At 44.9% G+C, this 15,053-nt stretch overlaps 1 protein-coding gene across 7 annotated transcripts in view; it reads right to left on the minus strand.

Annotated features, from left to right (window-relative positions):
* Positions 1 to 714: 714 nt before the first annotated feature.
* LOC139609238 (caskin-2-like) overlaps positions 715 to 15,053 on the minus strand; it is a 54,944-nt gene continuing 40,605 nt past the window's right edge. For 5 of the 7 annotated variants that reach the window (XM_071463548.1, XM_071463555.1, XM_071463550.1 and 2 more), the window contains 11 exons: positions 13,358 to 13,486; positions 13,054 to 13,140; positions 11,389 to 11,516; positions 11,003 to 11,084; positions 8,153 to 8,226; positions 7,855 to 7,965; positions 6,632 to 6,733; positions 6,390 to 6,528; positions 4,059 to 6,302; positions 3,716 to 3,953; positions 715 to 3,091 (listed from right to left, as the gene is read on the minus strand). In XM_071463548.1, coding sequence (XP_071319649.1) covers positions 2,995 to 3,091; positions 3,716 to 3,953; positions 4,059 to 6,302; positions 6,390 to 6,528; positions 6,632 to 6,733; positions 7,855 to 7,965; positions 8,153 to 8,226; positions 11,003 to 11,084; positions 11,389 to 11,516; positions 13,054 to 13,140; positions 13,358 to 13,486 — 3,431 coding nt within the window. In that variant the 3' untranslated portion in view covers positions 715 to 2,994. The remainder of the gene's footprint in view (positions 3,092 to 3,715; positions 3,954 to 4,058; positions 6,303 to 6,389; positions 6,529 to 6,631; positions 6,734 to 7,854; positions 7,966 to 8,152; positions 8,227 to 11,002; positions 11,085 to 11,388; positions 11,517 to 13,053; positions 13,141 to 13,357; positions 13,487 to 15,053) is intronic. The other 2 variants (XM_071463553.1, XM_071463554.1) reach the window with 2 other exon arrangements.

Genomic DNA, 15,053 nt, shown 5'->3' on the forward strand with positions numbered 1-15,053 from the left:
GGTCTCTCAATCAACTCAGTAACAAAAGACGGTGCTGGGTGACATCATGAAGCAGTGTGGGATCATGGGATTGTAGTCTCCTCCTGGTCTGGACCATCTCAGTGTCAATTCTCCACAGAGGTCTCCTCCCCTCCACAAATAACAGAGCAGCTGATTAGAACCAGTAAAAAATTAAAGTCACTGATTGGTCGATGCTCTTCAGTGACACAGGACGTCTCTGATTGGCTGGAGCTGTCTAACATTTCCTCAGCTTGTTTCTGTGATAACTTCAGATCCAGACGTCGACGACTGAAATCCTTCATCTGGTTCAGACACAGAGCTGAAAACCACCGAGGAGGAGAGAGAGGATCTGAAACATGAGGCTTCAACCTGAGCTTCTGTCTGACAAACACAACACTGACACCTGACCAGACAGGATATGACATCACTGACAGGCCACCAATGAGACGGAGAAGTCTGTGATTTTAATCGTGGTCACACTTGATGGAAACATCTGGGATAAAGCGCAGCTCTTGTCATTTTTAGACATTTTAATGTGGAAAAGTTTCAGATTCTACTGTTTACACTAATTTCTCATTCAAACTGAAAAATTTTCAGCGTTTTCACCGATGACGCCAAAAAAAAAGTCAAAAATTTGCACCCACTCACATCTTTCCAGTGAATCTAACGTTCACTTTGTTTCCTGTGTGCATGCACCTGAACAAACAACACGTCCTCAGTACAAATTCTCCTTTTAATGATTTCCAGGATGATACAGAATTCAGTGGAAATATTAATAAAAGCAACATCCAAGAACAAATAGTGCTAAAACTTTAAAGTGTTGATGTCAAAACGTCTCACATCTTGAAATCTTCAGAACACGTCGACTCCCTGATTTAGTTTCAGTTCAAAACTCAGGGAGTGCAGAGGAGGAAGGGTTAAAGATGGCTTCAGGTAATGGCTTTTCTCTACTGGCCTCACTGAGAGAGGATGGCTCACAAACAAGCATTCGACCGCACAGTAAGTGAATGACTGACAGTGGAGTTAAAATCAACAATAAAAGCATCTTTTCATCTTTTTGTGCAGGGAATACTCAGTAAGGTGCATCAAGAGGAGAGCGATGGGGAAATAAAAGAAAGGAGTAAAGTGAAACATAAATTTCGCTGCAGTGAAACAGTTGAACTTTGAATCTCTTTGAGATCTCAGGCTAAAACAAACCTTTGGGCATCCTGAATCAGTTGTTTCACAGAGTTGGTTCTAATATCTAATCCCACTACAGGCTCAAACACATGGAGGAGCTGCTGCCAATCAGATGCAGCAGCATGGAGTCTCGAGGAGTGTGTGCCAAATTCATTTAAATGAAACATTATAAAATTCAACATGAAAAAAGAATAAAAATATAATTACATTTGCCAATTAGTAGTTTCTATTTTCTCTATTATGTCTCTAAATGATGTTTAATAATCAAATTCCACTTTAAGATGCTTCAGTTTCCTGCTTTAACATTAACAGTTTGTCATTTAAAGACAACGTATTTCATCTTTAAAGCTACAACACGGGTTAGGGTTGTAGCTTTAAACCCTAACCCTAACCCTGGAGGTCAAACCAGAACTAGCTCTCAGCTGACGCAGGAACCAGGAGCCTGAGTCAGCGACAGCACCGTCTGCCAGCAGCTCATATGAGCTTGAAGCCTCAATGAAAGTAGTCGGCAGCTCCTACGCCTGACTTTGGCCTCCTCTGATTGGATAGAAGGTCAAACTGCAGAACTTCTACATATCATGATATGTTTTGGAGCATGTTTAAACTAAAAAAATATCAGAAAAAAGAAACTGTAAATGTTAAAGGTAGAAACTAATGAATTGTGAAACTGAAATATGACAGGCAGACACAGTAAATGGTATAACAAAAAGATTAAAAAATTCATCTTGTAATTCCATTTTGAAATTCAATTCTTAATTTAAAAATAAAACAGGGAAATAAAAATATTAATTGGAAAATGTATGTTTCTTACTTTTTTATAATGCATATTTTTTATGTAATTTTAATTCATTCATTAATTTTTTTTTTTTTAAATATATCAATATACAGTATAAACTGACTTTAACTATTCTGATGGCACACTACAGCCTCCATACGAACACAAGGCTCCTCCACAGATACACAGTCTCTTACAGTGTTCAGTCACTCACAGATTATTAACCTGGTCGACCTCACCTTAACATGCTTCAACAGGTCCCACAGTTCAAATGTCTCCTTGTCTTTGGAAACAGCACAGTTACAGTAAATTCACTTCATAGCACCCTGAGGCGAGCTGCCACACCGTCCACACCGTTGACGGGAGGCGGGCTGAGCTCCACACGCTCTGAATAACGACTTCAGTCAGAACTGATGAACGTGTTTCCACCGACAGTGACAGACCGAAACCTGCTGAAGACTTTGGTAAAAACCTGTCAAATCAAATCTTCATAAATATGGAATATGCTGCTTTTAATACAATAAACAATATTTCCCCATGTTATAGACAATAAGCAGCAGTGTACATGGATATATTTATAAAACACAGTGATGCTAATATACACCAGAATGATTTAAACAGTGGATCAGTCCATAGGAACTCCATTTGTTAAAAAACAAACATTTAGAGGTATAAATACACTCAGTACAAAGATACTGACTACACACATACACAGTGCCACCACACACTTATCTATACATTTACTGGTAATGTGAATTTAATGGACCCTCATTCCCTTTAGTGATAATGTAGTGAACACACACGGGCATCTGCAGCTGATCTTGCAGCTACTCTTTGTTTCTGCTCCAATAACATTCCCAGGTGTGTGTCCTAAGGCGAAGTGCTCGCGTTGAACTGGGCAAGACTGAGGAAAATTTGTGCAGGAAATCCTCAAATGTGACTCGTCCAGAGTCAAGTCTGGGTTCTGGGCTCCACAGTCTCTGGTCTTACCAGCATCACAGGGTGGAATCCTGTTGGCTGGAGTCTCTGGATCTTAGAGGTCACTCCAACATGGCGTCCAACTGGTCAGCCAGGTCATCAAACATGTTGCTGATGTCATCCAGAATATTTCCTGCAGCCTTCACCGTGCTGCTGCCGCTGAGGAAGAGACGGGACAGAGGAGCATCAGCCTGCTGAGTCACTTCTGACAATGGTCCTAAAAAACAAGCTCTGAAGTACTTTGTTGATTCTCATGAGGAACCATCTCAGTTCAGATCAGAATAAATTTAAAAAAAGTCTGACAGGCAAAGAAACAGGAGCAGCCAGACTGTGGTAGATAAACCAACAGTTTAGCCAGATGATCTTAACCAGATAATCTAAACCAGATTATCTACACCACTTTATTTGGAGTTAAAACTAGCGATACAAAAAAAAAAAAGTAATATTGTGATTATTTTCAAAGATATTATGATATGAGTCACAGCTTTAGTAGTAATGGTAATTTTTGCATTTTATTTTCTGTGAAAAAAAATATAAAAAAGATGATGTGATTTTTGCTTGTTCCCTCACATCTGTAGAACATGATTTGCAGACAGGGGATTCTCTGTAGCACCACTATGCATTTAAATTGCATTTACACACTGACCCTTATAAACCTACTGTCAAAGTTAGATAAATTGCAGTTACACTTAATTTGTCGTGGAAACAACACCACCTCACTGATGTGTGTGTGTCTGTGTGTGTGTCTGTGTGTGTGTTTGTGTGAAGATCTCAGGTCTTTACCCGTCCACATTGCTCCCCTGTGCCAGCTTGTTCTCCACCACTTTCAGAGCAGCCTCCAGTGACGTGCTGGTTTGTTCCAGCCTCTTGTGAGCCAGCACCTCAGGAGCAGCCCCACTGGCCTGGGGGGTCGCCGCTCGCCCTGCCTGACCCACTGGTGCAGGGGTGGAGTACGAAGGAGCCTGGACTGGAGAAGATGGAGCAGCTGAGGCGGCGCTGTGGACCCCGGCGAGGTTCGGTCCTGTGGGAGATGAAATGCTGGTTTAGATTTGAAGTGGGAGAAGTGAGAAGTGTAAACGCTGTGTGTGTGTGTGTGTGTGTGTGTGTGTGTAGGGGGGGGGGTTACCTGCTGCTGACGGCGAGCTGAACTGAGGGAGTCTTGATACAGAAACACCAGCAGCTCTGTGTGGACTCTCAGGCTTGGACATCACTGTCTGTGGGTGCTTCACAGCTTTGGGGCCGGGGGCACAGGTGTGTGTGTGGATGCTGCCCCCCAGCTTCTGGGACACTGTGTGAATCTGTACGCTGGTCAGTTTGGGGATGGCTGTTTGTGCACTGGGTTGTCCAGGAGAGACTGTTTTCTGTGGGGTTGTTGGTTTGCTGCTGGGGGGTTGTTTGAGAGGACTGGAGGGTTTCGAGGACACTGGGGGCTTCAGGCCTTTTCCCATGGAGCCGACTCTCTGGAAAACGTTTCTCTGAGGTTCTTCGTCGCTCTGTGCCCGGACATCATTGTGTGCGTTTGCACTGTGGTGTGTGGTTTGCGGGTGGGTGTTGGAGTGGTTGTCGTCTCTGCTGGGTGGAGACGCCTCCTCAGGTGTGGATGCGTCTTTGTCTTTGGGTTTGTGTCGTCGTTTGACTGTGTCAGACTCTTTCAGATTGAACTCTGGGAGCTCCAGGCTGCTTGGGGTCTGGACCGGATGCTCTGGAGGAGCCTTAACTTCAGCATTGCCCCGGGTGACGACCACGATCCTGGGTCGCTGTTTGATGGTCAGGTTACCCTCCTCGGCGAAGGGCAGATGGTCACATGAGCTCTGCTTTGGAGACGCACTCTTTGATCCTCTCTCACTTTTTCTTGCTTTCTCCTCAGTCGCTCCCTCAGCACCTCCACCTCTCTGTCTGTCAGCATCTCCCTCCGTTCTCTCACTTCCTGGCCTTCTTAAGCCCCCAACGCCCAAGGCTGGCACAGGTTTAGAGTGCTGTAGGACGATGTGAGGAGGAAGTCCGTGTGGAATGGGGGAGGGAACGGGGCTGAAAACAGGAGATGCAGGGATGTGTGCTGGTGGGGGGATGTCTATCCTCCTGGACGGACTGCTGCTGCTTCCCTCCAGCCGGGCTGCGATGCTCCTCACGCTGCCTGCGCTCTCCATCTCCACCCCTCCCTTCACCTCTGGCTCCACCACTTTCCCGTTTCCTGGTTGGCGTGCTGGACTGCCGCCAACCGAGCTCATCCTCTTGGGTGGTGGCGGGGGCGGGCCTTTGCGTCGGGAGCGCACCGCGAAGGAGTGGCTGCGGTTGATGTGGCGTTGGGCCCCGGTGGCACTGGTGTGCCCGCGCCCTGGTCTGCGGGACAAGGTGGCGTAAGAGGGCATGGCTGCAGAGGAAGCAGAGGTGCAGGGGGGAGCCAGGTCGTCGTCTTCGTCTGGCTCGCCATCAGACAGGGCGTAGCGAGTCAGGCTTTGGGCTCGCTTCTTGTGGGGGCCCCTCTGGGTGTCATTGGCTGGGGCCTGTCCAGGCCAGGGCCCCAGGAGAGCGACCGCTCCAGGCAGAGGCTTGGACAGCACACGTGGAGCCCCGTTGACGCCTCCTGTTTGAGCCTGGATGTAACTGAAGGCCTTGTGAGTGGGGGAGGGCTGCAGGGATGGAGAGGAGGGGGAGGAGGGGGGTTGGTGCTGAGGCTGGTAGTGGCGGGTAGGGGACTGGAAGTGTTTGGCCTTGGGCGGGACGGCCGGGTAGGCAAAGCGAGGCATCTTGCTCGGGGTCAGTGGAGGTGTGAGGGGGGAGAAGGGGAGTTTGCTGGGAGTCACAGACCGACTCTGGTGCTCCCACATCTCAGTCGGTCTCTGTCTACTTCCTCCACGCTTGACCTCCTCCCCTCCTCCGCCCCCCAGACTCTCCTCAGACCGGCTGGAGCTCCTGGCTGCGGCTTGCTGCTCCTGAGAATATCCTGAATTTGAATGTCCAGAATTCCCAGAATTCCCTGAGCCACGTGACCGCGTACTGATGCTCTCCTGACTGACTGACATGGCGGATGTAGCCACCGCAGAGGTCACGCCCCTGATAACAAATGTCTCTGCGGCGCCTCCCGCCGCCCTGCCCATCATGGCGCTCTGCAGCTCGCTGCTCAGCTCGCTGTCCTGGAAGGAGAGCAGGGCCCGAGGGGTGCGAGGGGAGGGGCAGCAGTTGTCAGCAGGAGCGCCAGAGTGCATGTGAGCGTGCACGTTGTGTGTTGGTGTGTGTTCGATAGCCACCAGCTCCAGAGCGGCGGGGGGCTTCCGTCTGAGAGTCCCGCCTCCAGTTCTGTCGGCATGGTTACAAGAGCGCTGAAGATCACAGAGTCTCTTCACTGCTAACATCAGCTTCTTTTGATGACCTGAGACACAGACCAAAGGTTCCAACAGGTCACAGTCACATCATCTAATTATTCCATAAAAAGACAGAGTCTGGTCTCCTCTCTCACCCAGTTTGGTGATGCCGATCTCCTGCAGGTCCTCCCAGGTGATGTCTTTGACTATAGTAATGGAGTCGTAGCCGTTGTCACACAATCTCTTCTGGTACTGAGGAAGTCCAATCACACTGAGCCACTCCCCCAGGTCAGGCTGCAGCAACACACAGAGACACACACAGAGTAATGAAGTCATAATAAGAGGTGCATTTCATAAATGTCAAAACATGAGTGGGACGACGGAGGTGCTCTCTCACAGGGATGTAATCAGGCAGCCACTCAGGGATGCTCAGTTTGCTGATCTCCATTGAGATCTTCTTCCTGTGGCCTGGTTTGGTCACTCCGATGGCCGTCAGGTCCTGAAGAACAGATGATATGTAAAAACAAAGAATCAACAATTGACAATTATCCAAAATATAACGAACCATGGTGAAAATATCAGTGACTACAGTTTCTATACCTGATGAGCACAACAGGGTTTATATTGTATAGAGTTTGAATTTTCTTTAAATAAGTAATGTGTTAGTATATAACTCAAGAAGATGAATATAAAATGTGCATTTCTCAATTTTAGAAAAATTTGGTCAAATTTTTATTTGGCCAAAAACAAATATGACAATATGAGGATGAAAAAAAAGTATAGAGGTAGAGGATGGTAAGAGATGAACAACAGAGAGAAACATAAGCAAACAGAGAAAAAACAAACAGCAGGCTAAAAATGTTGCCAAAAAAAAAAAAAAAAGCATTTTCCCATTCAAGTCAATTTAATTCAATTTTATTTTATTTGTACCAAATCATAAGATACATTAGCTCAAGGCACTTTACAGGGTAACCCTGACAATATCACATCACACATTTAAGTGTCCCCTGTAAATCTCCATTGTCTTGTGTAAAACTTGCAGTATTTGTGTATTTGCTGCCTGTGATGTCAGATGAGTAAATATGTTTATCAGTTTGTTTGGTTTAGTTTTTTACTGGTAAGCTGTTCTTTCTAAATTCAGTGTGAAACTATCTGAAACTGTCTGCAGTGCAGTGCTTCGTTTTGCTTGTCACCATAGCGACCTGAAGATGCCTTATGTAGCAATTTTCATATATCATAGTAAAATTTGTTATTTTTTATACAATAGAGGAAGATTAATTGTGATATTCTGGTGAAAATAATTCACAACAGAAACCCAATCAGGTCAGAGGTCATCATTAAGCTCGGCCTTTCACCTTCAGTTAGAATTAGTGTTTCCTCCAAACACTGTAAAGAGGATTTTTCTTGTCTCCCTCTGGTTGTTTGTTATATTACGGACACAACTGTACGACAGAAAATCAACATATTAGAAGTGATTTTGTTCTCACTCCCTTGAATCACCAGAAGTTCAGAAAGCTTTGGCTCCACCCTTTTCTCTCTGTGCTGTAAAGTAATCAAACTGTTTTCTCATCTGTGTTAAAGTCAAACACTCAAAATTCTGACTGTGACACTGACACACACCTCAGGGGTCATCCTGCTGATGGTCGGGACGTCATATCCTGCACTGATGAAGTTGGATGTGTACTGCTCCAACTGGAACTCACACAGCCACTGATAGATGGCCTCAGAGTCCTGACGACAGAGAGGAGGGAGGTTTATGAGACTTAACCCCACACACACACACACACACACACACACACACACACACACACACACACACACACACACACACACACACACACACACACACACACACACACACACACACACACACACACACACACACACACACACACACACACACACACACACAACTCACCTTGCCCTCCAGAAGGTGCTCTGGCCTAATGAAGCCTTTCTGAGGTGTGCCGTTCACCTGCCGACGGGAACCACCTAGAAAACACACACACACACACACAGATGGTTCATTGAGAGTGACTGCAGGGTCACTGAAGGAAACAAGAGGCTCATCCAGAGGAAGACAGGACAAAGAGTCAACAGTTTTCTCCATACAGGGGTGTGTGTGTGTGTGTGTGTGTGTGTGTGTGTGTGTGTGTATGTGTGATGGGGGATGGGTGAGGTGTGTTTTGGGTCTCTCCAGGTGAGTGAAGCTGTGTTATCTACCTGCTCTGAAAACCCACTGAGCCATGGCTCCTCTCTCTCAGATCTCTTAGGAATCGTTTCCTGTCTTTAGCCTGAGGTGAATGTTTGACCACGCCGTTCTCTCTCTGCTCGTCCACGCTGACAGGATCCATCTACCTTTTAATTAGCACCATGCTCAATAACCTTTATCGATAGAACAGCTCTGAACACACAGAGAAACTATGCAGTGTTCAGGCAGATGGGAAAACTCATCTGATTACAGAAATGTATAAGTTGGAGTCAAGAAGCTATTAGCTTAGCTTAGCATGAAGACTGCAAACAGGGGTAAACAGTTAGCCTTCACAGCTCACACTGTTTGCTGTTTGAAGCAGTAAATGGACATTATAACCTCTGACCTCCACCATGAACATTCAACATGACTGACACTGATGAGCAGACAAAGTTATGACGGCAGAGAGGAACAGAGGATAAGTTCATTTGAGCATCTATGAATTCCCACATTTATGTGACTCTATCAGGACTTTAATTTTAAAAACAAAATGTTGCAGAAAAACATCAAATTAGTTGTTAGCTCCTAGCTCCAGCTGCTTTGTAGGATCATTATATTCTCTACTTCGTACAAACTGTTTGCTTTTGGTCTGAAGCCTCAATCACAGTCTTGTTGTGACAGCTATGTTGTCAAATTTGATTAAACAGCATCTAGTGAAGAGGTACAGTATTTGTCCTCAGGGTGAAAGACAAAACTTCATCTTCAAATTTAGGTCGAGACACACTCTTCTTCTTCTTCTTCGACATCAATATTATATAACAATACAAGTCTAGAATTAATTCTTTAAAAGAGCCTGTCACATTTGAAGGGTACAGACATTTTCAACAGGTCCTGAATAATTCTTCATAGAAGTTCAGAACAGTATCAGTCCATCAGGAGAATCATCTTCACTGTCTCCCTCTGCCTCCTCCTTCATGTAAAGTGTGAACAAATCCTCTGACAACAACATCAGATCGGTACATGACTTCTTACCCCTCAGGAGGAACGAGAGCGGCAGAGCTCCTGACGTTTGGCACTTCATCCTACCCTCAGCCTGTCCTGCATCACACTACACACATTTCTTCTGTTTCTCTGTTTCTCCTTCATTTAACAGATGTGCTCTGCTCCTTCCTGTCTCCTCCCTCCGACCCCTCCCTCCCTCCTACTCACCCTGAGGTCAACAGCGTCCCTTGGCTCTATCTACCATGTCATCCCCTAATATTTTGAAAAGCCCCTTCTCAGCAGAAACAGTGACTTCTGCACCTGCTGCTCAGATCTGACACATTTTCCTGCTCTTTATTGTTTCCTTTGAGAGGTGATCAAGTGCTTTATGTGTTGTGTGACTGAGAGACTCTGCTGGTTTTATTGGTTTCTGTGGTGAGGTGAGGTGAGTCCATTCTCACTCCCTTCATCTCATTTCCTCTCAGACTGACGCCGGTAAAAACTCAGTCTGCAGAACCAAAGCGCTGCAGCTACATTCCTCAGGTAAAGTGATGTTACACAAACAGGATCTCTCTGGTCTTTGACGCTGTTTACCATCATGTGTGCCTTGGATACGGATCCTAAAAGTGGTTTAAGTTAAGTTTTCCCTCTTACCTGTTTTTTCAAGACAGAAATAAATATTTTATCCCTTCAAAATAAAAGTGAAAGGAATGACAGATTGTTGAGACGCTGTTGGAGTAAAACATCTGAGATTTCGAGGACAGAAAGTCCAAACATTTGAAGGAAAAAGTCATAATATTAAGTGAATAAAGTCATAATATTAAAAGAAGAAATACTACTCCAATACATTGAGAACAAAATCAAACATTTCCAATAGAAAATGTCATAATATAAGGAGAAAGAGAACCTGCAGTTCTGCAAGTGTGAAGTCAATTATTTATGGGAAAATGCCATAAAAATCATTATCCGTCCAAATTTACAAGAAAAAGTCATATTACAAGAAAAAAATACATTTACCAGAGGGAGGCGTAGTATTTCAAGTTAAAAAATCTTACAGTTTTACAAGAAAATGCTGTAACATGTCAACATAGAGTCAAACATTTAAGATATTTTAAGATGTGAATGACAAGGATGTGCAGCTGCATATCACATGTAATAAATAAATGATAATAATAAATGCCAAAACCACTCAAAAAAATAATAATGTGTATGATCTTAAGTTTCCCACACTTAAAAGAAATGAAACCAATCACAATACCTCAGAAAAGGATTAAAGCCCTGGTTTATGAGGAAGGGAGAACTGTCTCTGGCTGAGAGAGGAGGTGGGGTTATTTGAAGGAAACAGTCCTGACCCAATCTAATAATAACCTGCACATAACTTATATAAAACAACATGCTTTTCTCCAAAATAAATATTTTTATTCTAATACTAAGACTTTATTTTCATGATATTATGACTTTTTTCTTGTCTTGTTTTTCTCATTAAATTACAGCTGTTTCCTCAAATATTTCAACTTTATTTAAAAAAAAATTCAAAAGGAGATGAAACAGACAAAAAACACAGATGTCTGATGTTTCACTGATTCCTTCACTTACCTGTGGATCCGTCAACCTGTTTGCTGCGGTCGGCTCCTGCAGTGTGGAGGTGGTCTCCTGGTTCACCAGCAGAGGGAGCCATCTGCACACAGAAAACTCCACCTGAGCAGGTCAGTTTATTCAGTAATAAAATCTTCATTCTTTTGCTTTTTACCAGTGAAAAAAATCATCTGTTTCATTCTGACATGTTTCAACATGTCACAGGAAGATTTTAGGGAAATTATACAACAAGCAAATCTGTATCTGAAGACCTTTGATCCACAGTTTTCATGGTGAGTTCAAGATTAATAGATAAAAATTTTCTAACCCTTTGTGTTTCAGTATTACAGTCCAATGGCTTGCTGTTATTTGTAAGTAACATTGTGGTCTCTCTGAGCAGGTCTAACCTTTCCAGTGTCAGAGTTGTGGCGGTTTTGAGTCCCGTTCTGCTTGTGGCTGCTTTCAGAGCTCTGGCCACTGCCGGCGCTGCGACTGCTGCCCACACTGCCAGCACTGCCAACGCTGTTCCTGTCACCTGAGAGAGAGAGAGAAACAAGAAAACAAGAAGAAACAGAAAAAAAACACAGAGAGAGAGAGAGTCGTTGCAGAGTAAAGTGAGACTTTGAGAGCTCAGAAACTGGGAGAGAGGAAGAAAAATTGTAGAGTGTAATTCACTGATAAAAGTCTGTGGTCTGAGTGCACTGCAAAAAACAAAAAACTACTTTAACAAGTCATGATTTCATTCAGTTCTCTTCACCCTGAGGAGTAGTTTGACATTTTAGGAATTACATTTATTTGCAAATGTTAAATGAAAAAAACTCTCATATCTGTGTGCAACTATGGAGCTAAGGCTGAGAGGTAATTAGCTTAGCTTAGCATAAAGACTGGAGGCAGGGGCAACCAGCTGCTCTGTGCAAAGTGCAAAAACTCCAAAACTCACTTGTTGTAGATCGTGTTTGTTTAACCTACACATTAATATCTTGATCACAGCCGATATACAATAATATGCATGGGGGGGTTATGAAAAATGTGCATATGGCGGGAATATCGAAATTGGATATTATCAGATATCATCCCAAACCTCGAAATATAAACTATTCGTAATTTTAGCTGCAGTTACCTTCATGTAACTCCTGTGGCTGTGGTTCAGGATCATCCACCAATCAGAGGGTCAGTGGTTCGACTCCCAGCGCCTCCACTCTGCATTTCGAAGTGTCCTTAGGCAAGATACTGAACCCTGAATTGCCCCGATGCATCATCGGTGGGTGATTGTGTGTGTACGGTAGAAAAGCGCTGCATTAAGCTTTTTGAGTGGTCAGTCAGACTAGAAAAGAGCTGTAGTGCAGTCAGTTCAAACCTTCCTAAAGACACCAACTGTCATTTTCACAGTCTGTTTATGTCTAAGATTAAGCAAACAACACACACAATGTGTTAATTACTGAGCTGTTATGCTGAGATGGAAAATTACCTCCCGCCTCAAGCTTCATACGTCACACAAAGACATGAGACTGGCAGCTGTCTTCACGTCTCACTCTTAAAAAAAAAAAAGCAAATAATCTTCCCTGTTACTTATTATTATTTATTCATGAATGATCTGGTTATATTATCTCTGTGCTTATTAAAAGAAAAACTAAAAAAAAAATACAAATGTCTAAACTCAGCACCACAGGAAATGACTTGTTTCAGTTGTTTTTTAAAGTTTTTGCTGGGGTGGAGGCAGATGCACCAACAAGCTGCAGAAAACCTGATACCAACAAAAAACACTGGAGTCAAAGAAAAGGCTCTGAAGGAGATACTTACTGTTATGTCCTGCTGAGGGAAAATAACTGTGGTTATTGTTACTGGATCACTGGGGGTGTGAGTAGTGAGTGTGGGGTGGTGGAGGCGGAGGGGGAGGGGGAGGGATTTGCAGGGTGGCATCGCAAGGTCAAGACTTTGGGATATAAAAGGATAAAGATGGGAATAAGCTTCCTCACAGAGGCCCCGTTTATCAGGGGCTGGAGCTGGTCTACGGGTTCACACAGGGTCAGGATTTGGGGGGTGGGCAGGCGTTTGGGACCACACACTCTTACCAGTGGGAGAGCTCCTGAGGACCCAAATGTCCTGAGTGGGGCTAGCAGGACTAGCTGGGGCTGAGAGCTGACTGCCAGGTGGAGCACCTAACAAACACACACACACACTTTAGACCCACACTCACTGTTACCCTGCACACTGTAGAGCTGGGACTGGATCTACCAAGCTCACCACAGGACTGATCCAGAGGAGACGGGGATCAGGGTGGTGTTTGGAGGGGAAATGTGAGACCTGGGGGGTATGAATGTGACACAGGTGGTGAAAAGAAACCAGAGTGTTAGAAGTGTGTGTGTTTGTGTGTACCTGAAGGATCATAGCCATGGGTGTGTGAGTCATCAGTCTGAAAGGAGGGGCCGTGGCTTGAGGGAGGAGCTCTGGATGCAAAGTGTTGTCGTTGGCAGGGCATTGAGGCTTGGCGGGAGAGGGTGCCCCCTGGGGTCAGGGAGACAGGTTTGGGTGGAGACAGACATGCATGAGTGAGGGAAAGTGGATCCTGCACATGCATGTGTGCTGGTGAGTTTGAGCTGCATGCACAGGTGTGAGATGACATCGTGAACTTCGTCATGTTCATTGAGTTTATGGAAAAACCGCAGATTCACTGTAAATCCCTCTGGTTACATAAGACGCTGCTCAAAGGGAGCGTGAGATCACCAACGACGCAGAGAGGGCTTACTCCTCCTTTGTCTGTTGTTGGTCCATGGTTCCCACCATTGACATTATCACAGAGCTCAGGCGCACGCACACGCACACGCACACGCACGCACACACACACACACACACACACACACACACACTGCTGAGTTTGCCTCATAAGCAAAGAGCCTGTCACCGACTTTAAGTCAAACTCTCTTTCTCTTGTCTCTTCTCCCTCAAGCATGAGCAAACACACACACACACACACACACACACACACACACACACACACACACACACACACACACACACACACACACACACACACACACACACACACACACACACACACACACACACACAGAGCACATAATATTCCAACGTAGACTGTGAGGGCTTTAGCACTGAGCTGACACTCGGCAATCTGGCCATAGTAATCCTATTAATGTGTGTGAGTGCCTGCATATGTGTGTGTGCAGCCTGGTTTGTTGAGGACCTAGAACTGAAGTGTTTTATCTTGTGTGTGTGTGTGAGTGTGTGTGTGTGTGTGTGCGTGTGTGTCTGCGTGTCTGTGTGTCTGTGTCTGCTGCTGCTGCTGGGCCCCTCGCTGAGCTGGTCCCGCTGTTTGAATGTCAGTGGCTTTACAGCTGCAAAACAAACACGGGGCTCATATTCCTTTTATTCACAGGGATTAAATCAGATGATTTACAAGCTCGCTGAACCCCCCAGTGACCACGCATGCCAACATGACAGATCCTGCTTGTGTACAAGTGGCGAGATATATTCTTAGCCCAGATATAACCATTGCCCTGGGTCAAGTTAGCCCTTTTAACACCACTCTGGCAGCTCAACCCCCCAGTGTACCAAGTCTAATATGGCCCTGTGACCCTGAGTTATTATAGTCAGAGGATGATATGATAGTGAGCATTTAGTCTTTTGCTCCATATGTCAAGTCCATGTTATCTGGTGTTTCACTGCAAATAAGTGGCACATTTTCACAGTTCTCATCAGTATTATTAGCATATCAGTGCATGGATTCTTTATTCAGCACTGTAATGTGGAGCTGCTGTAGTTAATGGAGTGATATCAAGTATGGGGCTGTGGGTGTGGCTGTATAAACCTGATCCAGGGCAAAAACGTGCCTCCATGACCTTAACTGCCACCTGTCTCCATGTTTATATTGTGTATGTGCCCTACAGGGCAGAACAGTGGGGCAGCTGACTGCTCTGCCTGGTTGGTAATTCAGCCTCCACTTCCTGTGAGTTTGGGGTTAAACGAGGCCACAGATCAAAGTCATCTCTGAGATGGAGGAAATGTTTTATGTTTTTTTAAGTTATTACGACGTATAGAGTGCATAACAGTGACG

The sequence above is a fragment of the Trachinotus anak genome, unplaced genomic scaffold, assembly GCF_046630095.1.
Source record: "Trachinotus anak isolate AG129_WGS33_773 ecotype Australia unplaced genomic scaffold, CSIRO_AGI_Tana_v1 ptg000025l, whole genome shotgun sequence".
In the NCBI taxonomy this organism is placed as follows: domain Eukaryota; kingdom Metazoa; phylum Chordata; class Actinopteri; order Carangiformes; family Carangidae; genus Trachinotus; species Trachinotus anak.